Source organism: Neophocaena asiaeorientalis, unplaced genomic scaffold (assembly GCF_003031525.2).
Source record: "Neophocaena asiaeorientalis asiaeorientalis breed wild unplaced genomic scaffold, Neophocaena_asiaeorientalis_V1.1 scaffold240, whole genome shotgun sequence".
Lineage (NCBI taxonomy): Eukaryota > Metazoa > Chordata > Mammalia > Artiodactyla > Phocoenidae > Neophocaena > Neophocaena asiaeorientalis.
The window spans coordinates 9,219,077-9,244,557 of record NW_020185331.1 but is presented as its reverse complement, the minus strand read 5'-3'; the positions used below and the strand labels follow the sequence as shown (position 1 = coordinate 9,244,557).

Genomic DNA, 25,481 nt, shown 5'->3' with positions numbered 1-25,481 from the left:
CACAGTGTGTCAGCAGTCGAGCTCAGACTTAAGTCTGTATCTCCTGATTCATAGCCCAGGACTGCTGAAATGGATAGCTCCATTGAAAAGTTTTAATGAGCAGCATCTAATGTGGAATCCTACTGAAAGGTGGATTTACAGTGAAGTTAATGAAGCTTAAGATTCAGAGCCTTCGTAGGCATGGGCTCCTGTGAGTGCTAGGAGTTTTGGGGAGTTGTAGATTGTTTCAGGTGGACCGAGGAAGCGAGGTTGCAATCAGAAAACATTTGTATTTCCTCATTTCTGCCAAACTGCCTAAAGGTGTCTCAGGAGAAAAATACGCAAATCTTTAAGGCACTGGTAATTCGTTGTGATCTAATTTGTCATTCTAATAAAATTTGACTGTTAAATCTCATTTTATTAATAATTTTGTATTATTTTTCTTAATGTGAGGCCCGCAAATCGTATGGCTTTCATTCCCACAAGACCTGGGTCTATGCCTGGTCCTTCTGTTACCTCTTTAACTCTCCGGGCTCAGAACTGGCCCAATCCAGTCCTTCCTCCTGTACCTAGGAACTCCTGCTTCATACCCCAAATCAGTATGTGGTTTGTTAAGATTGTTCTTTATTCTCAAAACTCCTTATTCAAAAATTGATCCTTCTAAAAGTGTAACCTACACCATTTGTCAGATGAGGTGGCTGAAGTTAGATAATCTTTCCAGTCCCTTCCAATTTTGTCCTAAGTTCCCTTTCAAAGAGTGGCAAAATGCTGATTTTTTTTATAACCACCCACCAGCCATCTAGATGCAATTGTAGAGGATTAGAATTAAAATCATGTAGAAGCATTTTCGTTCCATGACTAAATGACAAGGAACATATAAAAATCACTTAACTTCTATAGGGTTTTTCCTCCAACACAAACCTTTATTATTTATTATTATATTGGGCTTGGGATTTCGAGATGTTATTTGAATTTCACTTTTAAGCCAGCTTGTTTTAAGCTTTGAATTTTCTTTTAGGCAAATTGTGTCTCACCGCACTTCAGCACTCAGACAAGGCAAATATTAATAAAAGATCTGCTCCTAGAGATGTCAGTGGCTATCGTTTATTTATTTCTCTTCTTTCTGGTCCACATTAAGACTTTCCCAGAGTAAAGGAAAATATCTGAACTTAGCTTATTTGAACTATCTCTAGTGTTTCAGTGTGTTATTCTTGTTGCTTTCGTTAGTTGCACTGGTTGGTAAATGAGAAGAGAAAATGAAAAAAAATAGAACGCTTACATTCTTTTCATATTTTATTCAGGTGTCTTACTGAGGTTCATGTTCTGATGCTTGGATCACCAATATATGCATATCTTTATTTAGCTTTCTGTGTGTTGTGTTAACCTTGAAAACTAATATTTTAAAAAAATTGACTTGGGGCTTCCCTGGTGGCGCAGTGGTTGAGAGTCCGCCTGCTGATGCAGGGGACACGGGTTCCTGCCCCGGTCCGGGAAGATCCCACGTGCTGCGGAGCAGCTGGGCCCGTGAGCCATGGCCGCTGAGCCTGCGCGTCCGGAGCCTGTGCTCCGCAACGGGAGAGGCCACAACAGTGAGAGGCCCCCGTACCGCAAAAAAAAAAAAAAAAAAATTGGCTTAACCTCTTCAGACCCATGAATAACTGCATAAAGCCCAATATGGAGAAGTGGAAAGGGAAAGTCTTGCTTCATTTCTTTCTTTTGAAGCTAAATATAAGGAGACATATGAACAGAAGGGCCCCTCATCATTAACATGCTGTTTGCTGTTTAACGGTACGTTCACCTTGTGTGTGGGCTCTTGCCTAGGAAGAGTCTTAATACTTAGATAGCATCTATACTTGAGACAGTGATTTGAGAGCTTGCAGAGCTATTTCTCAGATCAGCGCCTCAAAGAAGTTGAAAGGAAGGGAATTTCTCCATTATTCACATGCCCTCTGTCTCCCTCCTGCCAAACTCAGTTTTGTACCCCTTTTACTTCAGCATATGGAAGGTTTCCTCTGTTTTGCTTTCCAGATTTCCAGAGAGAAGATACTGCAAGAAATATTTTTTTTATTGTTTTGCAGCTCTGAATTAACAATTCTCTGCATTATTTGTGTTTCTTTCAGTAAGTACCAGGTGACCTAATTTGAATAGGGACTACCTCAAAGGAGGATGGTTGGGATATCATGTCCATTCCCTTCAGCACTAGGAGGGGAATGAGGACAACGTGGTGTAGAGTTTGTTTCTTTAATTATGAAATGATGGACTTGCAGAGGACATTTCCAATAGGTTCCTTGCACTGTAGCACTCCAGACCACCCACTGAGCTGCTAGCCTCTCTCCCCCCCCCATGCTCTAGCCTCAGTTGCTTTCATATCTTGAAGCTTTGGCTTTGGATCTCCAGTTCTTTTTAATATTTCTATTTTACTATTGTTTTAATATTTTCTGTTTCCCTGTCTAATGAGGTTTCATCTTGAATATGCATTTTCCTCATATTTTGTGCAATCATTTTATCTTGATACTCTTCTGGGATGACACTGGTGCCGATATCTTGCTGTTTTCTAGAAAAAAATATATCATTTAATTTCACGTCTCCCTACTTCCTTTGCTGTAACACAGAAGATTGAAATGGAGTATAATTTAGGGCAGAGTAATTTACTTAAAGGAAGAAGCGTATGAAATGGTCAACATTATCCACTAGATATGGATCTATGTTTGGAAAATTATCCTCTTTTTTATTATTCAGAAAAGAAGAGGAGGAGGAGAAGGAAAGAAAAAATATAGGAATGAAGTGTCATCAGTCAGTCTGTCTGGCTTGACACTGTAAGATAACTAGATTTTGGAGAGAGTACTTTTTATTTTTTTCTGAGTTGGTAGCATCCCTCACCTTGGGGAATTGAAGAGCAAGGTGATGATGAAAGGTTCTATATTCAGGGTTTGCATCCAAAAGCAACTTAGGTCTGGTGGGTTTGACAAGCTTGGATTTGTTTGCTAAATATAATGACTTGGCTCTAGGATTAGAGCGTAATAGCTTTTTATTTAAAGCATTTCTTGTTACTAACAAGAAAGAACTTGACTTTCAGCAGACAGGTGGCAAGAGATGTGCGTTGCTTCCAGTGAGAGCTACAGTTTTCCTCATGTGCAAACTGCTGGGACAGTGTCCCACAGCTCCTGGGCCAGCCTTATATGCTGCAAATGACCTCTACAGGGAAACAGACTCAAAGGAAGGGCATAGCAAATTTTACTAAAAAACCTTCCACTTCCATAAAGGCTCTTCTGTATGCTGCAGTTTGCCCTGTGTCTAGTGTTGATTAGGTTATCTGCATGCCCTGTTTGTGTCTCCGTCTCTGTTGACTGTCTTGTCTTTTAAGTTCCCTGGTGGTGGTGGGGGGGCGTCCAGTGACTGTTTAACTCACACCATTTCAGTGTCATGCAGAGGATATCATATGAATAAACATTACATTAAATTATGTGCGGGCTTTTACAAAACATGAAGGTCATTTGGGGATTAAGGACTTTCCAGAGGCAAAAATCTACTAACTGCTTTCTAGCTGGCCCTGTACCCCAAATTCATCCCACTCTTTCTACTGTTTTTTTTTTTTTTTGCGGTACGCGGGCCTCTCACTGTTGTGGCCTCTCCCGTTGCGGAGCACAGGCTCCTGACGCGCAGGCTCAGCGGCCATGGCTCACGGGCCCAGCCACTCCGCGGCATGTGGGATCTTCCCAGACCGGGGCACGAACCCGTGTCCCCTGCATCGGCAGGCGGACTCTCAACCACTGAGCCTCCAGGGAAGCCCTCTACTGGTTTTTCATTTCAACTTGTGTTTGTATGTGCTGGATTACTTCCATCTGATGACTTCAAGTGCACGTGTGGTTGTGTGTGCCTGCATGGTATCAACCTTTCAGTTTCCCTCTGGGGCTTCTTAATCTAGTTTAGCAATTATTGATTTCTCTGGCCTTTGGTAACTCAAATGGAGCACAATTATACATTCACGTAAACCTCCTGAAAATGTTGATATAATAACACAGTCTGTTGAAATTTGCAGTTAGATGTATGCACATTCATTGTCAGGAACTCCTAATCCCGGGACAGCCAAATTCTGTTGTGAGTTAAGTAGAAGGATCACCTCCTCAAAAAAGGATTTCACCAGGGTTCAACAATTTAAAAAAAATTGTTTTTAAAATGACAAATAAAAATGTCATTGATCTGAGGTCAGTAAAAAGGTAAAACTCAAGTTTGTCCATTATAAGGAAAAAATATTCCAGGAATTTCTGGAAGAAGGCAGAAAAAGGGATGAGTTTGTGATCAGTACCTTGTCTGATAGGTAACAGGACTTCAATACTATTGAACTGAATGTAAAGTGAGGATCCTTCAGTGGTTCTGCCTTGCCTCTAGCAACGATCGTACTCATATTAAGCTGTATACCATGGGGAGAGTTAAGCACAGTGAATAAGAGTCTGTATCTAATGTGAGTTAAACTTGTCCCCCACTTACTAGCTGAGTACTTTAAGTTACTTAGCTTTGATGTTCTCATCAGGAAAAAAAAAAAAAAAATCATGTAAGTACTTGAAATGCCCTTAATAATGAAATTTGTCTGGCATACAAAGTAGGTATCCGCGAAATGCTAGATGTTATTGATAATAGCAACTGCTTACATTTGCACAGTATTTTAAAATTTACAGAGAGTTTTCCCACTTCCTACCGTGGTTGCTTCCCAAAACTCTACAAGGTAAAAAAGCAAGATAACATTATCTTCTCATTTGACTGATATTTATTTATTTAAATAAGAGCGGTCAATTCAGTATTTAAGGGCTTTATTCAGGGTGAAGCAGGGGCAGATACTAACTGTAGTGGCCACTCCCCACTTTTTCTTTGCTGGCAGAGCCCACCTTGTTTTCTCAGTTTTTATCGCACATGCTTGGCATGTGGCTGAATCCTGGTCATTGAAACTGCAGAGATTTTGTCGGTAGGCCTTTTGGGAAAGGGTTTCCTTTCTAATTTAAAACAAAGCAAAACAAAAGCATACATAGACACTAGAGGCTCTTTTTTTCTTTGCTGGAAGTAGCTGTGTCTGCACGTTCTGCAAAGAAGTGTCACAGCCTCCTTGCTAACACGAGGGCAGGTAGCACCCTGTGTTGTCAGAAAGGATATATGCGTATCCCTTGGGTCCTTGATGACATTGTTAGGCTAACTTAGTCGTGGAACCCCATCAACTCTGGACCTCTTGTTACATGAGATAACACATCTGTTATTATTTGAGTCATTTTTAATACTCCATTTCTCATGCTAAAGATATGCTAACAGATATGGTGGCTAAACTGAGAGTCAAAATCTGGTCTCCTGCTGATTGCAAAGCCTTTGTTCTTTTCAGCAAAGCACGCTGCCATCCTAATATTAAGGCCCTTCACAGTAGAGCCGAATGTATCTCTCTATTCTGATATTTGCGTGTTTCTGCTGTTGCCGAAAACCCAGCCTCTGTTCACCGGTGCCGAACAGAAATGCGGAGATAGCTTTGGAGGAGCAGAAGAGAGTAGCTGTATTGCTTTGCCAGGCAAAGGGGGCCACAGCAGGCTAACGCCCTCAAGACTGTGTCCCTCTTCCTGGGAAATAAGAAGGGGTCTTATAGTTTCAGGGTGGAAAATAGGGCTCTAGATAAGGCTCAGGGCTGATGCCTTGCATTCCTCTTTTCTCCTGGAGACATTGAGATCATTAGGGCTGGCGTCAGGTGGTTCCGGAACAGGTTCCAGTAGTCCTCAAGGTTATCATTCCGTGACCTTCTTTCTGGAATGAAGAATTCTCACAAAGGAATGGAATGTTAGGGAGTTTTGTCTTGGAGAAGTAAACATCAGGTGTATAGTACAGCTTTAACTAGGGGGCAATCATTTTCAGAGTTCAATTAAGCAAGAAAGAGGAGGAAAAAACATCTGTAGGAGACCGGTTGAATGGGTGGAAAGAATAAGGGCTAACATAATGGGGGGGCCTCGACCAGTTCCTACTACAGCACTGCCCATAATCTAAGCTTGAGCTCAATCTGGGGACCTGTTCTCTTTGTTGCTCTGTGAGCTTTCACATCTCTGGATGCCTATCCTCATTCTCCCTTCCCTTAGAGTATCATCTCTATAGCCTCTCAAGTCCGTCAGAGTCACACACATCCTTCGGGATTTATCTTGAATGCCTCCTTTTGTAAGAAGCTCTTGCTGAGGATGTTTTTCTTTCTTGCTCTCTAAAAGATTATAAACACTTTTCTCCTGCCACATACCTTTTTCTTCCTTATTTTGTAACCACCTTTGTACAGCTCTGCCTCTCCACTAGACTGTGAGTTTCCAGGAACTGGTACTGAGTCTCATTTTCCCTTTGTGTCCTGATAGCACGTATTTTTTATTCCTGCCTCTTAAGAAGACATAATAAATGTTTATTGAATTAAATGTGTGGAATTTTAGAGCTGAAAGTTCTTTCTTCGTAACAAAGCTCCCGTTTTCTGGGAATTACAGAAGGTTCTTATCCTTGGATTCATGACCCCCGTAGGATTCAGGAGATCAGTGAAATCATTATATTCATTGTTTTATGCTCACAACTTTTATTAGATCAGATTCTTAAAGAATTCATGGCTCCTTAAAAGAATGAGAACCTCTGTTTAAGTTGGAAGGTTGAATAAGGCTTTCTGAACCAAAGACACAATCTGGAACATGCGTATTATAGGGAAACCACTGTTGTGAGTTTTCTTTATTTCCCTAAAACTGGAGTGCAAAGAAGACAACCAAAAACAAAACAACTTTCTGGCTGTTGAATACCCCTCTTCTATCTTATCCAACCCTTTGATCCCCATGAAAGATTGTTCCACATCTCTTCAGGGCCCTTATTATTCTGTCTCCGTATTCGCTTCCATCCACATCTTTATAAACATCCAACCTAATGTCTCTGGCAAGCTGGTGCAGTGAGCAGAGAGGGGACACTCAAGACTGGGCAATGAGGGGACACCAGGGCCTTCAGGAAGCTGGTGGGGGGAGGATGTGGGTAGCCAGCTGCAGCCCCTGAACCGAACATCTTCCATGTGGTTATGCTAATGCTCGTGCAAGCTTGACTATGGCCCCCTTCAGGAGAGAGGGCTTACGAACACTGGCAGGGTTGAGTTCTGATGAGCCACCCCGAGCCTTACGAGGATGGAACCATCTGCCCACGCTCCCCCTGAATCACTGATGACTGAGAGCATTACAAAAGAAAATGTCGTTTCATAGACGGGGACCCGTGTCACCCTCTTCATTATTCAGGATTTGGAGCTATAGACCCTTAGGAATGAAAAGACTTTAGGGTCTTGTAGCCAAAGTGCTCACTGTTAAGAAGCCCACTTATGTTGCCCCTGAGATTAGATTCTACCTCCACATTTGGACACAGAGTGAGAAAAAAAACAATGAAAATCGTTAATAATTGAAAAATGAGGAGACATGTCCTACTTTTCTAAGATTTCCCTGAGGTGAAGGAGGGATGAGATGAAGGCCAGTGGCCAGGCCAGATGTCCCAGTGGAACTCAGATCTCCCTGAATGTCCACTAGTTCTCCCAGAGCTACCCGAAATTCATAGTTTAAGAAGAATAGGAAGCTTGCTCTGCAGACTCCTTCAGAAAAGATTTTCATTAGTCCGCTGCTACCAAGCAGGTTGCTACTCACAAGCAAAGTAATTAGGAGAGGCCACTCCAGGGAGGATATGCACATTCCTTCTTAGGGGATGAAGGAAGGGGAACTGCATTGACTCCCCCACCCCACCTTCCATCCTCCTTCCTCTGGGGCACATGCTTTAAGTTAGCAAAGGATGAAAACACTATGTTCTTTCCTTAGGAAAATGAATGAGGGATTCCTGTGCTACTACTTGGGAAGGATAGAGTAAATTTTGGTTTGTTGCAGTCTAATAATCGATTTAGGGACAGTTTTAAAGGTACACTGTGGAGAATCAGGTTTCTGGGAAGGCGTTTTAGGTGTTCCTTATATGTTTGGAGTTTCATTTCTCAATTATATTTTTATGTTAAAAAAAACTACCCGCTGTCACATTCTAAGGTGTAACCTGTCTCAACACTCGGCATAATGGAGACTTCTGCTATGTTAACTTAGCCTGCTGCCTGCTGTATTCATTCATTCTAATCCAGACCCAGATATAAGGCTTGCCCTGCCATTTTGCTACTCATTTTTACGGGTTTTTGCTATCTTACACTAAAATGACTGGTAGTCGTCCATGTACAGTCTCCCCTCCGTATCCATAGGTTCTGCATCCCTGAATTCAATCATCCACTGGTCAAAAATATTTGGAAAAAAATCTAGAATTTTCCAAAAACAAATCTTGAATTTGCCACGCGGTGATGACTATTTACATAGCACTTACATTGTGTTAGGTATCGTAAGTAATTTAGAGATGATTTAAAGTCTATGAGAGGATGTTCATAGTTTATATCCAAATACTATGCCATTTTGTATAAGGGACTTGAGCATCCATGGATTTTGGTATCCACAGGGGGTCCTGGAACCAATCCCCCGTGGATACCAAGGACAGCTGTACTAGTGTCTCTGTCTCTATGCTTTTGCTGTGTAACTGAGAGCAGAAAGAAGTTGGGGTTAGCAGAGGGGAGGAATGAATTGGCATCTTCCTTTCCCAGGGTCCATTGTGATTTTTTTCCCCCAACTTTGTTGAGGAATACTTGGCAAATCAAACAATGTATTTAGAGTACACAACGAGATGCTTTAATATAAATATACATTGTGTAATGATTGCTAAGATCAAGATCTCTCTCTCTCTTTTGGTGAGAATGCTTAAGATCTACTCTCAGAAAGTTTTGAATATATAATATTGTACTATTAACTATGGTCACCGTGCTGTACAATAGATCCTCAGAACTTATAACTGAAGGTTTGTGCCCTTTGACCTACATCTCACTTCCCCCCTCCTTGCAGCCCCTAACCACCACCATTCTATTCTGTTTCTATGAGATCATTTTTTGTTTGTTTTAGATTCTGCATATAAATGATACAGTATTTATATTTCTTTATCTGGCTTATTTTGCCAACAAAATGCCCTCCAGGTTCATCTGTGTTGGCACAAATGGCAGGATTTCATTTTTTATGGCTGAATAATATTCCATTGTGTGGACTACTATACTACATTTTCCTTTTTTAAAAATTTATTTTATTGAAGGATAGTTGATTTACAATGTTGTTTTAATTTCTACTGTACAGCACAGTGATTCAGTTATATATATATATAAACACACACACACACACACACACACACATACTGTATTTCTTTTTGATACTCTTTTCCCTTATGGTTTATCACAGGATATTGAATGTAGTTCCCTGTGCTATGCAGTAGGACCTTATTTATCCATTCTATATATAATAGTTTTCATCTACTACTCCTAAACTCCCAATCCATCTCTCCCCACCCTTGCCTCCCCCTTGGCAGCCACAAGTTTGCTCTCTATGTCTGTGAGACTGTTTCTGTTTCATAGATAAGTTCATTTGTGTCATATGCTAGATTCCGGTTATAAGTGATATCATAGGGTATTTGTCTTTCTGACTTACTTCACTTAGTATGATAATCTCTAGGCCATCCATGTTGCTGCAGATGGCATTAGGAATACTACATTTTCTTTATGTGATGGTTTCTTAATACCTGTATACAGAGGGGCAGGTGAGAGGCTGGAATTGGTGGAATTATTCAGTGGGAGCTTTCGGAGACCCTGGAAAAAGAGGTAATAGTTTGTTGAGCTCATTGCTCGGGAGGAAGCCACAAAGGAAGCTTCATTCCCTTGAAGACCCTCATTTATCCCTGCACAGAGCCTGGCACAGTTTCTGGTGCCCTCTTATCCTCCAAGGAATGAGTGATTTGAAAACAGCAGCTTGGTGGATAGGCTTCAACATCCTCTTTATAAGTATGGAGAAAATGAAGTTCCTCCTCGCCCTCCCCCCGCCACCCGCCCAGAAGCTTTATGAGCAGTGGATATGGCAGGAAGGAGCCCCAGCAAAAGAACAGGACTGGTGACTTGGGGTGACAGCAGCTCCTAGACTGGTTGGGGGATCCTTAGACATGTCACTGTGGGAAGTCCCAGAAATAAGTGGGCACTGAGGTAGTGACACAGTGTAGGTAGAGGTTGTCTAGTCATAGATATTTAGATTATAGCTATTTAAAGAAAATATCCTAAGATTTAAAGAGGAACCTAAAAAAGGTATTACCATATGGTCACCACTTATTGTTTTGAATCAAGGATATTTTGGTACTATATCATGAGAACAAGATATAGGAAAAAAACAAGATGTTCACAGATACTCCACTTTGTGTGAAAGTATTTATCAGAACAGCCTTGTTCTCATTGATTGGATTTACAATTAAATGCTGTACACTTGGACTCGGAATTAAATCTATACGTGAAAATTGTTTACCAAATGAATAAAAATAACGATTTATATATTTTTTAAGTACTTATAACATTTCACTTGATCAATAAATTCCAGTGATTTTTTGTTTGTTTGTTTGATAAATACACAAAAATGGTAGACAGTAGAACCAGACTAGGCAGACAATTGTGTTTACCTCTTTTTCTCATCTAAGGGTGGTAGCTTTGGCTGTGACCCTTTAACAGATGCTAATTCTGTAGAACAGTATTGCTAATTAACCAGAGCAGAAAAACAAACAAACAACAGCAAATCCGACCTAATATAATGACTGTCACCATCCCGAAGGAAGGTGGTAGGTAAATAATGCATGTAGACAGGAAAGGGAAACGAAGAGGGGAAAAGCTTCAAATAATCGATTGAAAACATAACTAAAGGTCAGCAGTTCTCCCTTCTTTCTTGCTCTCTTTCTGAAAACAGAAAGATTAGATTGATCCAAGCAGATATGCCTTGAAATGCCGTAAATGACACCTCATCTGGTGCAGTATCGACAAACTGCCTGAGTGTATCACTGGCATTTTCGTTTTACTAGCCCAGCAAGAAGAGTCAGGGAGTGGATTTTTACCTCCCTGCCCGCCTGCCTGTGAATTGCTTGAACACCTTCTGTGTATGTGTGAGGGGTTCCACACCATTACACGCTGGGTTAAAAAGGTTCCTTCTCTGGGGCTCCAGTGAATTCCCTCCTCAGATGGATGGGAGGGGCAGTTTGTGACCAGCTGAACTTCATTATTCAGTTTACTTGTAGCAGGAGAGCAACTACCTAGAAATGCTTTATGCCCACACACCCATTTTCTTGGTGGGGGATTTATAGGCCTGTTCCGCAAAATCATATCGAGGTGGGGCAGTGACATCACTGTGTCTTCACACAGCCACCCCGCTGCCGCTGATCAGCATTCCTGGGATGGCGGTGATTGAAATTTAGCACTTCAAGCGACTTAATTGGCACACGGATCTGTTAAGCATATGCCCCCACCGCAGGCCTGCCATCTGACGTGCCCATGGGGTGCCCAGAGCCTCACACGTGCTTACGTTTTGCTAAAGAAGTAAGTTTTGAACAGATCCTTGAAGGAGGCTGCGCAGCGGTTAAGGAGATGGGTGGCCTTAGAGCACAGGTCCTCAGATTTCTGCCTGTCTTGGAGTGACCGTGGTCCTTTGTTCCCTTGAACTTGGAGCAAACCTAAGGTCATGGAGTTCCAGTTTACTTGCTGTGAAAGAAGTGATCAGAATCTGCTCTTCAGTGAAGCAAGCCCTGTGCTAGCAGAGTAGAACGTGGAAGGATTCAGCACTTCTTGGCATCTTGCTGCCTTGGAATTCGAGGTTAGACTGTTCTGTGCTCACTGTGGCTAGAACTGAGCCCTCGGCCTTCAGAGAAAATCCAGGAAATTGATGTCACCACTTTTCTGCTGAGTTGGAAACAGCAGGACTGGGCCAAATGTTCTAGGTCATGAGTATGAGGAGAGGAATAGGAACCTCAGCAGAAAACAAAGCAGAGCTATTAGGTTCTTTTCATTATGTGAGGAGAGCAAATAAGGGCTGAGACCATCCATGGTTAGAAACACACTGCTCTGTTGCATTTTCCCAAGTGTCATGGCACTCCTGTGCTTCACTCAACGCAGCGGAGCCGGGTGATGAGTTTCAGTGGATCCCAGACCACTAGGCCTCATCTGTAGGTATGTTCCCTTTGGGCATCAGGCAAAATCCTGGGCTCCTAGTAAGTTCATAGGAGGTGAATTCTAGAAGAATGAGCTAAGTAGTTTAGCTTCCTCTGAGTGAGGTTGAAAAGAGCAACAGGTTAAACTCAGGGAAGATTTGCCGAGAAGTGAATGAAGCTTAGGTTTCCAAGTCCCTTAACTGCATACCCCCCTTCCCAGGGTGTGGAGATTGGAACTCATAATTTTATATCTTGTTTCTTATGAAGGGCTCCCTAAATTCTGTAAGCTTCAGGACCCCATAAGACAGAGATCTGTGCCTGTTAAAATGCTGTTGCTTTAGTCCTTGTTGCTTCAGTCCAGTGGCTTTCCCAGAAATTGGGAGATCAGAGGAAATAAAGCCAAACCCACAGAGGAGAAGAAGAAAGAGAAGGAGCTAGCATTTAAGAACCCCACGCTAATTGAAGCGTAATTTGCATTTATGACCTAATTTAAGCCCTCACAGCCACCCTTTTTGAGAGAAAGCATGCTGAGGCTCAGAGAGGCTGTTACCTGCCCCGTCTGGCACAGCAAGGAGGGCTGGGACCTGTGTCATTGACCTTCCTCTCTCCCATCCACCTGCTCAGTGGCTGCCTTGCAGGACACATATCTGACAGCTCTGCTAGCCTTCCTGAAAGTGTTAAGCCCACCAGGGTAAGAAATGCCTGGATGGGCAGGTAAGTCTTGCTGCCGGCTGAGAGGGAGAAGGTGAGGGAGGGCATCAGGCTTGAGCCGTTTAAGGGAAGGCACAGGCAAACCCTTCCCCAATCTGTGTAAGCGGATGCTGCAACAACTCATTCGACTGTGTGAAGTGCCCATTAAAGGAATTCTAAGCCCTCCCTTGGGCCATTTCAGTTCTATGAGATTGTCGTTGTTTGAAACTAACCAGGATTTCTTCTTTTGCCTTCAGGTGATTCTCATTTTGACAAAGCTCTATGACTATAACCTGGGGAGCATCACGGAGAGCTCGCTTTGGAGGTAGGGAAGCTGAGCTAATAATTACTGTGTTATTTAAACATGATGTCCTCGGCTGGCTGCTCACCCCCACCCCCGTTTCCTGGTGGGAAGGTTTCTGGTTCCTTGTACTCTTTCTTCCTCTGTCTGCTCTTCGTTTCCCTTAGCGGTGGGTTGGGGTTTATTTCCAGGAAGGCTGGACCCTTCCTTTTTATAGACCTCTTCTTTTGGTCACAGATCCTTTTGCTAAACTGCTTATTAGGTTGTCTTTATGTGTTTTGGTTCCCGTAGTTCTCACTGATCTGTGAGCTTAGTGGGGCAGAAACGAAAGAATAAGGATATCTTTGCAGAGGGGATCAAGGTAATCTCTAGGTCTACAGAACCCAGGCAGGCTACCAGGGCAACATTCTTTCACAGCTTCCCTTCCGTGGTTCTGCAGCACAAAGGGGCACACACACACTTACACGCTTGCCTTTATTTCTGGGATTCACACTACTGCATCACACATATAGAGTGCGCAATTAGTACTTTTTCAAATGAATGAACAGATTCTTCAAGGGCAGACTAACTTACTGGATTTAGCACGAAAGAAGGTCCTCAAATGCCCAGGCAGTTATTCTCTCCTCCTTTTTCCTTGGAAACTATACATTCTGTTGTTTCGTTTTGTTTCGTAAAAAAATATTGATTTATCTCACTCCTGATTGGCTCTTCTCCACCAGCCTGTGTCATGGGCCCATGCCCGAACCAATCCCTGAAGTCCAGGAGAGCACGTCCTCTGGTTGGTCAGGCCTGGATCACATGGTGGTCCCTGACCTGGGAGAGGGTGGAGACAAACTCTGGAGATGATATTCACACACGCACACACAGACTAAGTGAGGGTCGTTATACAGAAAGGTGGGAGTGGTCTGTGGGCAGACCAAAGCTAGTGAGTGTCGACCACATAAGATCAGTGGGGGGGTTCCATTACCTGTCAGTTCACATGACCAGGAGAGGCTGCCTCTTGGCTTTCAGTGTCAGTGCTGAGGTCTAGGGAGAAAGACTGCAGTCACCCTGTTTGTGTCAGGTGTCCTGTTTGTGTCAGGTGCAGTCAACAGTGGCTTGGGAGGGAAAGTTGATTTACATGGAAGCAGTTTGGTTTCAGTGCCTGCTTCATATTGGAGATTGCAGTGGTCACACAAGAGGAGGCTCATGGATTGGATAGACACCCCAGAGGAACCTACCAGGCCTCACAAGAAGATTGTTCATTAAATTTCATTTTCACCTGATGTCTGTTTTCTATTAGGCTTGACATTGTGTACAAGAAGCCCCAAATAAATTGTCCTGTGCCTTAGGAGAACCCTAGTAGACCAAAGAAAAGGCTAGTTTCTGTTCTTTTGTTTGTTGTCAGGCATTTCAATTATTGAGCTCTTTCCCCAAGTAGGAGGTCAATTATGCAGAGTTTCTGCCCCAAGGAAATTTATGTAACTGATTTCAAGTGTGGGAAGTTTGGTAGGAGCCTCAAAAAGTACAGTTCTTTGATACATTAAGGGCCTGACTCCTGCTGTATTGTTTAAGTTCAGTACCTATTCATCAGCATCTCTGAGTAAGCTTATGCTTCCTTGGAAAGTTTCTCTAATGTATGTGCATAAATGAAAGTAAAAAACAGCTTTTACTGTGTAGTGCATCTGCCATGTAAAGTGTTGTTGGCATATTAGAAAATTAAAAGATGTGCAGTTCTGTCTCAGTGGGACAGAGGCAGAGCAGCCGTAACTCCCAGCCTGAGTAGTCCTGGGAAGCGCATATTGGGGGGATGTGAGGAACAGCTTGTCCTGGATTGCTGAAGCTCACGCTCAGCGTGCTTCTTTCTCTCCGATGGGGCACTATTACTGATGCCTCAGTCCAGGAAGAATATTCTTTGCTTATCTTAAGGGAGGGGCTTAGTGAAATAAAAACGGCATCACGTTCCAGTAGTACCAGACCTCCCTTCTGAGGGAGCAGACTCCGTGGGCTTAAGCCTGGGAAAGCGTGGCAAGAATGACCTGCTGACTTTTCCATCTTAGAATCAATTTCACTGGAAGATATATACATACGTATACATATACACACACACGCGCGCGTATATACACATAATATACACATGTGTACAAGTAATATGTGTGTGTATATACCCATTTCTATTTGCTTTTCTAACATACCCACAATAATCATTTGCCATATATGTCATGTTCTACATGTCATATGTGGCAAATGATTCCTGCGGGTGTTCTATGTTATTGCAACTGCTCGTTTTAATACTTTGATGGAAGAGTACATGCCTGAAAAGACAATTTAGAAAAGACGAAAGGAGAAAAGGGAATACGTAGAATACTTCACAATTGCTTTTCGGGGCTGCATTTTTTGAGTGGCTCATGGTGCCCATATTTGGTCTTTAGGGGACATTTTGGGGGTGTTAACGTAGAGGTGGAGAGGGACAGGCCTGGGTGGGTCAAGGATGGGACCAGGAAGAGAGGTCCTCATGATTCCACATCACCTTGAAGGAGACTAGACTGCTAAGTGTTGACTCATTTTCTCCTGTACCAGCTTGTACAATCTTCTCAGAAAACCCGCCTATGCCAGCCGTCGGGGGCTTCTTAGGGGCACAGGCCAGGTTTCAGAGATACTCAGGGCACTCACAGCACTGAATGCAGGACTTAGCACATAGATAGTGCTCAGTAAGTATCTGGTTTTGCATAGACCAGTGAATACTACAATTTTGTCTCTACTGCATGGTCACTAATATATAACTCTCTTTCTCACTCATTTATTCAACAAACATGAATTGATGAACTCCTCTAGGCCTTATATGGTTCTTACCTAGGGAAGGAAAGTTGGGTGAGTACACAGATCCATAGCATGTAGATTCTGCCTTCCAGGACTTCATTGTTTAGAGAGACAAAGATCTTTGGACAGTTGAAATGAGAGAGGACTGTACTTGCCTGTAACCTGCCTCATGTAATTGTATTGAAGGAGATACTTACGCAGCACCCAGAGCTGCCAGATCCCAGGAGTGTTGCTCCTTTACTTTGCTCATGTGTATATTTTCTCTTCTCAACTAGACTTTACGTCCTTAAACCCAACACCTTGCTGGTTTCATGGTAACGGCAGTGATGCTGTTGCTCATGAAAATAATGACAATAACAAAAATTAACTTTGATCGAGCACTCGTGATGTGTCAGGCACGGTGCTCCGTGCTTGACTTGCGTTATTGCATCCTCCCAAAACATTTTTACAGTGTGCCAAGGTCACACGATTGGTCAATAATAGCCCACACACTTACAGGCGTGTTAGTTATAAACTTCGGTCATTTCACTGCTTATTGATCATCCAGAATCCCATCTGTCTTCTGGGGGATCTTGCTGTACATAAGTAAACAACATTTTAATCATATATATATGTATACATGTATGTATCTATATATATATATAATATGATTGTTATATACATATATGTATATTAAAAATAGGGTTTTCAAAGTGCTATGACATTTTGAGCAGCATTTGCCCTATTCCAGAAAAATACTGGGTCACAGGGAAATGGCTTCTTGCCCAACAAATAGATACACGCGCTTTTTGATTGAGCGCATATTCTTTACAACTTTTACTGGCTGAATAGTCCAAAGGGGGCAAGTGGCAAACGTCTCTGGGGTCTTAGAATAGGAGAGAGGCCAAGAAGCAGCTGACCTTGCAGTGATGTTCTAGGGCTCTCGACCTCACGGAATGCACAGACCCTGGCTGACAGAGCGAGATGCCGCTGTACCAAATGAATGAGCTTTGGTTCCCAGTTGATCTTGCCGTTGATTACACCTTAATCCTGGAGCAAGTTGTTGATTTTGTTTTCGTTTTGTGTTGTCGTTCGCTCAGGGAGTCAAACTGAGAGGAAAGGGGGATGATCTGACACAGGACAATTAACTACACCTCAACATCTTCTCTACTTTCCAGTGGATTAAGCTGTGAGATTTGGTAGAGCTGGTGATTTTACCATACTGAAGCAAGAGAAGCTTAAAGGTTGAGATAAATAAAATGTCAAAATCTAGATACAGTATCTCTGAGAAGAAATTATCATCTTTTTTCCCTCTGTGCCAGGGTAGTCAGCATTCTGCTGAGAGAGGCTTAGCGGGTGAGGAAGCCCTAGGCAATTCTGGAAGGACTAAAGGTGTACTCTCTTAAAGGGATACGCAACCTGCAGTGTGTCTGTTGTAGAGCTTGCCTGGCCTGGCTGACTTCTCGAACTCCCTAGTGTCCTATTTTCTGATCCACATGAAACACAAGTTTCCGAACACATCTCCACGGTTATGTACTTCTCAAGCTGCAATACCTGCTTTTGTGGGATGAAGGAGCATATAGTTAAGGCGGAGAGAATGGGTTAGGCCGTTTGATTCTGCACTGGGAGCCAGCCCTGTTTCCTTGTCACGGGAGTCACTTTGCTTCTCCTTGGATGTTACACACTGCGATTATCAAGAGAAGCTTCCCAGTAGAGTCTTTGTGGAGAGAATGGCTGTAGAGTGCCTTGAAGCAGCATCTGTGTGGGGTTGGCTTCAGCCAGTACTTTCTGGAGAGCTCAAGGGATTCAGGCTGACAGAAGCTGACCTGAAGATGGTGACTCTCTGCCAACCCTGTGGGTGATTCCCATTAGCTGGAAGCTTCTCTCCCTTTCTACTCCTCATCCAGGGGAAAAGCATAGAGCGTCTTGGATAGATTATTAGTCTCAGCTTTGAAGGATGTTGAGCTACACAATCCAGCTTTCAGTCAGCCACAAATACAAGAATAGAGAATGGGGGTAGTCATCCTAAAAAAGAAAAAGAATAAAGCTAGAGTGTGAAATTTCCCTGCAGAAGGGCTCTTTGTGTTACACAAATCCAGTGATGCTATTCATTCATCCCTGTGTTTGCAAATGTTTAGTGCCTTCCCAGTCTCCCCCAGGAGAGAGCCAAGCTCCCCAGCAGGATCAGGGGGTGCTTAGGGTTCTGGATTCCTTTGAGCTTTGTAACTCCCACTCCCATCCCCATATTTGTGTCATGCAGAGCTGCTTGGGGGTCCTGGACTTATAAATTCATTTGATTAAATCTTATTATTTTCAAAAAAATCAAGAAGAAAAGTATGTTCATTATAATGAACCAAACAATGCAGAGGCAAACAAAAAGTGTCAGTAGTCTTTTACTGCCCACACTGATCCAGCTTCCCTGAGGTCAGTGACGGTAAGAGTTTTGTATGATTCTGTCCATATCGTTATGACCCAACTCAAAAATACCAACACATATATATGTATGTGGACCACTTTTTTGTTTGTTTGACAAAGTAGGAGTAACTGTTCATAGGACTCTGACAACCTGTTATTTTCACTTAACAGTGAGTTATGGGTGTCTGTCCAGGTGAATACACTAAGAAAAATGGGTCAGGTTTATAAGCATCAAATAGTATGGATGTTGTATACTGAATTTAACAACTGAATCCTTAATTAAGTTGAGTAGTGCTTCTTTTGAGCCCGGAAGTGTTTTCAGTGCTTTTTATCCTCATAACAACCCTGTAGAATAGGCACTACTAGTATCCCAGGTTTACATATGAGAGAAGTGAGGCTTAGAAACATTAAGACTTAAAAATTAATGTGCCCGATGTTCATGTAGTCAGTAAGTGTCAGAGATGGATCCTGAGTGTGTTCTGTTAACTCCAAGCTACACTACTTCTCCATGACCTTTTTATTGGATCATTGTCTGATTTCTACAATATTTGCTATTACATATAGTGCTTCAATAAACATGTCTGTAAACATGTTGTTACATTTTGGGTAATTTTCTCTTTGTGAAGTACTCTAGAGGCCTAAAGGGGATATTGCGGTATCAAAACCAAATGCATTTATAGTGTTAATAGATACCTCAGATTACTTTCTACCCACAAGCTGTTATACTTGTGTTACACTTGTGTATACTTACTGTTATACCCACAAGCAATAACAGACTGTGCATTTCCCAATGATTTCACTAGCACTGGGTATTTTCTTTTTTTTTTTAACATCTTTATTGGAGTATAATTGCTTTACATTGTTGTGTTAGTTTCTGCTTTATAACAAGGTGAATCAGCTATACATATACATATATCCCCGTATCTCCTCCCTCTTGCATCTCCCTCCCACCCTCCCTATCCCACCCCTCTGGGTGGTCACAAAGCACTGAGCTGATCTCCCTGTGCTATGTGGCTGCTTCCCACTAGCTATCTGTTTTACATTTGGTAGTGTATATATGTCCATGCCACTCTCTCACTTCATCACAGCTTACCCTTCCCCCTCGCCGTGTCCTCAAGTCCATTCTCTATGTCTGTGTCTTTATTCCTGTCCTGTCACTAGGTTCTTCAGAACCTTTTTTTTTTTTTTTTAGATTCCATATGTATGTGTTAGCATATGGTATTTGATTTTCTCTTTCTGACTTTATTTCACTCTGTATGACAGTCTCTAGGTCCATCCACCTCACTACAAATAACTCAATTTCATTTCTTTTTATGACTGAGTAATGTGGCAATGTATATATATGCCACATCTTCTTTATCCATTCATCTTTCGATGGACACTTAGGTTGCTTCCATGTCCTGGCTATTGTAAATAGAGCTTCAGTGAACATTGTGGTACATGGCTCTTTTTGGTTTTCTCAGGGTATATGCCCAGTAGTGGGATTGCTGGGTCGTATGGTAGTTTTATTTTTAGTTTTTTAACGAACCTCGAAACTGTTCTCCATAGTGGCTGTATCAACTTGCATTCCCACCAACAGTGCAAGAGGGTTCCCTTTTCTCCACACCCTCTCCAGCGTTTATTGTTTGTAGATTTTTTGATGATGGCCATTCTGACTGGTGTGAGGTGATACCTCATTGTAGTTTTGATTTGCATTTCTCTAATGATTAGTGATGTTGAGTATCCTTTCATGTGTTTGTTGGCAATCGGTATATCTTCTTTGGAGAAATGTCAGTTTAAGTCTACAGCCCATTTTTGGATTGGGTTGTTTGTTTTTTTGAAATTGAGCTGCATGAGCTGCTTGTAAATTTTGGAGATTAATCCTTTGTCAGTTGCTTCATTTGCAAATATTTTCTCCTATTCTGAGGGTTGGCTTTTCGTCTTGTTTATGTTTATGTTTTCTTTGCTGTGCAAAAGCTTTTAAGTTTCATTAGGTCCCATTTGTTTATTTTTGTTTTTATTTCCATTTCTCTAGGAAGTGGGTCATAAAGGATCTTGCTGTGATTTATGTCATAGAGTGTTCTGCCTACGTTTTCCGCTAAGAGTTTTATAGTGTCTGGCCTTACACTTAGGTCTTTAATCCATTTTGAGTTTATTTTTGTGTATGGTGTTAGGGCGTGTTCTAATTTCATTCTTTTACATGTACCTGTCCAGTTTTCCCAGCACCACTTATTGAAGAGGCTGTCTTTTCTGCACTGTACATTCTTGCCTCCTTTATCAAAGATAAGGTGACCATATGTGCATGGGCTTTCTATCCTGTTCCATTGATCTATATTTCTGTTTTTGTGCCAGTACCATACTGTCTTGATTACTGTAGCTTTGTAGTATAGTCTGAAGTCAGGGAGCCTGGTAAAAGCAAAGCTGTACAGACAAAATCACACAAAGAAGCATACACATACACACTCACAAAAAGAGAAAAAGGAAAAAAATATATATATATCTATATATTAAAAAAAGGAAGAGAGTGACCAAATCAATAAACAAATCTACCAATGATAATAAACTCTAAATACTAAACTAAGATCAAACATAAAACCAGAAACAAATTAGATGCAGAAAGCAAACTCCAACTCTACAATTGCTCCCAAAGTCCACTGCCTCAATTTTGGGATGATTCGTTGTCTATTCAGGTATTCCACAGATGCAGGGTACATCAAGTTGATTGTGGAGATTAAATCCACTGCTCCTGAGGCTGCTGGGAGAAATTTCCCTTTGTCGTCTTTGTTCGCACAGCTCCTGGGGCTCAGCTTTGGATTTGGTCCCGCCTCTGCGTGTAGGTCTCCTGAGGGCGTCTGTTCTTCTGAGGGCATCTGTTCTTTGCTCAGACAGGATGGGGTTAAAGTAGCAGCTGATTAGGGGGCTCTGGCTCACTCAGGCTTGTGGGGAGGTAGTGGTACGGAATACGCGGCGAGCCTGCGGCAACAGAGGCTGGAGTGACGTTGCACCAGCCTGAGGTGCGCCGTGGGTTCTCCCGGGGAAGTTGTCCCTGGATCATGGGACACTGGCCGTGGCAGGCTGCACAGGCTCCTGTCAGGGGAGGTGTGGATAGTGACCTGTGCTTTCACACAAGCTTTTTGGTGGCTGCAGTAGCAGCCTTAGTGTTTCATGCCCGTCTCTGGGGTCTGTGCTGATAGCCGTGGCTTGTGCCCGTCTCTGGAGCTCGTTTACGCGGTGCTCTGAATCCCCTTTCCTTGTGCACCAGTAAACAATGGTCTCTTGCCTCTTTGGCAGCTCCAGACTTTTTCCCAGACTCCCTCCCGGCTAGCTGTGGCTCACTAGCCCCCTTCAGTCTGTTTTCATGCAGCCAACCCCAGTCCTCTCTCTGGGGTCTGACCTCCGAAGCCCGAGCCTCAGCTCCCAGCCCCCACCTGCCCCGGTGGGTGAGCAGATCAGCAGCAATCCTCTGTGCGGGAATCACTCTGCTTTGCCCTCCACACCCCTGTTGCTGTGCTCTCCTCCGTGGCTCTGAAGCTTATCCCCTCTGCCTCCCGCAGTCTCCACCCGCGAAGGGGCTTCCTAGTGTGTGGAAACCTTTCCTCCTTCACAGCTCCCTCCCACTGGTGCAGGTCCCATCCCTGTTCTTTTGTCTCTGTTTTTTTCTTTTTTCTTTTCCCCTACCCAGGTATGTGGGGAGTTTCTTGCCTTTTGGGAGGCCTGAGGTCTTCTGCTAGCATTCAGTAGGTGTTCTGTAGGAGTTGTTCCACATCTAGATGTATTTCTGATGTATTTGTGGGAAAGAAGGTGATCTCCACGTCTTACTCCTCCGCCACCTTGAAGGTCTCTGGTATTTTCAGTACTTAAAATTTTGCTAGTCTGTTGAGTGAAAATGATGTCTTGATCAGAGTGTTTTAGGGGGTATTTTCCTGACTACCAGTGATACTGAGCATCTTTTTATATGTTTATTGGTCCGTGGCAATGTTTAACCATTTTCTCTACCTCCCCTTTCCCACTAAGCAAAGGTAATTGTTCCTTCCTCAGTAATCCTGTAGTGTATTATGTATCTTCATCTTATAATAGTTGTCAGATGTATATTTATTTGGTTCAGTTTAACAAATAACTACTTGTCCCTATTTCTGTGGCAGGCACTGTGCTAGATAGGCACTGGAAACATAGGTATAAGTAAGTAATTGCTCCTTCCCTACAAAAACTGAAAACCTAGTGAAGGGCAGATAATCAGTGGGTGACTATACAAGTGTGGCAAATGCAGTGTAAAAGTTGTACACAAGTTCTTGTCCATGTTCATCTATTTCCATACCAGCTTGGAAACTCAAAGACTGTGATCTTCTCTTAGTTATTTTTGTTTGCTTGGCACCTGAAATAGAACTTGGCACGTATATTAAGTAGCTTTTTTTTTCCTTAGAAAGAGTATATTAAGTAATGGTTTAGGGTTTCTGAAAGCCAGGTCTGTTTCTCGTACTTTTTTAATCCTAGGTTTTAACCTCATGCCTTCCATATAGGAAACACTGTTTTGGATAATGTGCTACGTGACCTTGTGAAACACCATTGTATTGCACTCAGGAGTAGGAGCACAGTCAGTGCCAAGTGTGAAAAGCCCAGATTCAAGTCGAGGAACCCATTTATAGCCATAGGGTACTTGGCATGCATGTTGGGCCCCTTGATTTTGTCAGAATCTTCCTGCACACCACCACCACCATGAGGGCTGTTTCTACTAGAATCTGGCTGAGCTCTGCCTGAAGATGCTGCAAGCCTTCCTGAGATTTCTGTGAGGCTCTGGCCTCAGACTGCATCTTTACACCCCTCATTTGCCGCAGTGATTGACTCCACTGAGTTCTCCACTTCTCCTTTTAGCAAATAACGGATGAGATATACACAAAAGCTATCATCATCCTGACAGTATAGTAAATTTATCAGTATGACCTCAGGAAACAATAAAGAAAATTTTACTAGAGAAAAAGCAGAACAGCTGGCATTCCAACATCAAATCTGGTTATAGATTCAGTAAGTGTTTAGGATGTCAGTTTTGGTATTGCTGCTTTGCCATTGAACACTACATGGTGGAATCTTACATCCCTGGGGTCCCTTGAGATTTAGGTCACCACCATCCAATTCCAGTAGGAGCTCAATGCTTCCATATCCTTATAACCCCTCAAAGGGATTTCCTCCTCACCTGATGCTTTGGTCCATCCTTTGAAGCCAAAACTTGAGCTTATTACTAATAAGTAATTAAACCGTGGAGAGTAAATGCTCTTTGAGTATAGAGCTTTGTACCGGGCACAAAGAAGGTCAAAAGATACCCAGGACACAATTTAATTCTTACCTTCTACCAACATAGAGTCTCATTTTTCAGTCAACATGACTACCTCCTCCTCATTTTTTAGGTCTCAGCCTGAATATCACCTTATTTAAAAAAAAAAAAAAAACATTTATGTCCACCTTATTAAGAAGAGATCTCTTGTTTCTTTCTACCATAGGTCTTTGTTTATTTCATTCATTGCACATGTCATGATCCATAATGATTCTATTTATTACTTGTTTATTGACTGATGCCACCTCTAGAATATAAGCTCCCTGAAGGTAGAGATATTATCTTATTTTCCAGTGTATTTTGAATGCCCAATAAAGTGCCTGGCACATAGACCTTCAAGTGAGATATATCAGATTAATTGAATGTGTAAATAAATACATGCCTGGAATCATGATACATAGTGTGAATCCAGATATGAATAAGATTTGATTATTGCCCTTAAGGAATTCACAGTCTAGCGGGAGAGAGAGAGATAAATGAGAAATTATATTGGTGCTGTAATATGCCCTGGGTTGAAGAAGGGAACGCTTCCTGGTTGAAAGGATATCTGACTTGAATCTTGAAGAACAAGTAGGAATCAGACAAGTAAAGGAGGCTAATTGTTGATTTACTGAGTAGCTACTGTATTCTAGGCACCTTTAGGTGCTGATAGTGTGGCATATTGAGGAAACTGTAAAAGACGGCAGTACACCCTGTGTATGGACAGGGTATTTGGAGATGATTTTGGAAAAATAGAAATAGGACAGTTCATATTCTTCTGGGCTAAGTGTTCTGATATTTATCCCAAGTGAAGTAATACACTTGGGGCAAGGGGGGTACTTTGTGAAATATGAATTTTAGGAAAATAAATGGATCTTGGTGTCATGTTGAGTATTCACGTGGAAAAGAGCAGAACTCGTGACCATGAGAACAGTAGTCAGTGAAATAAGAGCTGAGAAGGGGCTGACTTATTTTAGGGCGTGAAGGAGTGGAGTATGTGATATGGGATAGGTGGTGGTGGTGATTTCAATAAACCTTATAAAGTAAAAATGAATAGGGCCATTTGGATAAGGGAGAAGGTGAGAGGAAGAGACATTTCTTCAGTGATGTTCCTGCCTTTGTCTTGGATAATCCAGTGAGTGGCAAGGTTATTTACTGCATACATCTGCTCTGTCGACATCTACCAAGCACTTACCCCTAGTGAATGAGAAAAAGGATATAGAGACAACTCTTTCAAGGAAGAAGCTGTGAAGAGACCTAAAGGAAGAAAGATGCTTTTGCATAAAAGAGGTCATTGGGGCTTTCCTGGTGGCGCAGTGGTTGAGAGTCCGCCTCCCGATGCAGGGGACACGGGTTCGTGCCCCGGTCCGGGAGGATCCCACATGCCGCGGAGCAGCTGGGCCCATGAGCCATGGCCGCCGAGCCTGCGCGTCCGGAGCCTGTGCTCCGCAACGGGAGGGGCCGCAACAGTGAGAGGCCCGCGTACCGCAAAAAAAAAAAAAAAACTAAAAAAGAAAGAGGTCATAGACCTCTTAAGTGAGGACAACCCTGTTTGATGGGGGTTGAATCCATGGAAAGGGAATGAAAATGTAGAACTTAGGAGGGAATAAAACTGGTCAAGGATTGAGTGGCGGAGTACGTATGGACTTGGAGCTTATATGGGGGGTGATCCAGCTATGGTCAATCAAGGTGGGTGAGGGGTGGCCAAAAGGAGGAGTGTTGCATCTCTTTCACCAAGAAGGGAAGTCAAATGGTTTGGAGGAGCTGCTGAGGAGACACAAGGTGGGACTACTCAGGGAAGGCAGTGCTGGGCAATGCTGAGACCCCAGCCCAGGTTACAGCCTGGAATCAGCATGGCTGTGCTTTCACTCCAGTGAGCCGTGGGTCATCCTCAAGAAAGCAGTTGGTTGTGTAGTTGCGGAGAGGTGTTGGAGAAGGACAAGAAAGCAAGAG

At 42.7% G+C, this 25,481-nt stretch overlaps 1 protein-coding gene across 4 annotated transcripts in view; it reads left to right on the top strand.

Moving 5' to 3' along the window:
* SORCS1 (sortilin related VPS10 domain containing receptor 1) overlaps nt 1-25,481 on the top strand; it is a 539,290-nt gene that overhangs the window by 172,708 nt on the left and 341,101 nt on the right. For all 4 annotated transcript variants that reach the window (XM_024734898.1, XM_024734896.1, XM_024734899.1 and 1 more), the window contains exon 2: nt 13,008-13,075. In XM_024734898.1, coding sequence (XP_024590666.1) covers nt 13,008-13,075 — 68 coding nt within the window. The remainder of the gene's footprint in view (nt 1-13,007; nt 13,076-25,481) is intronic.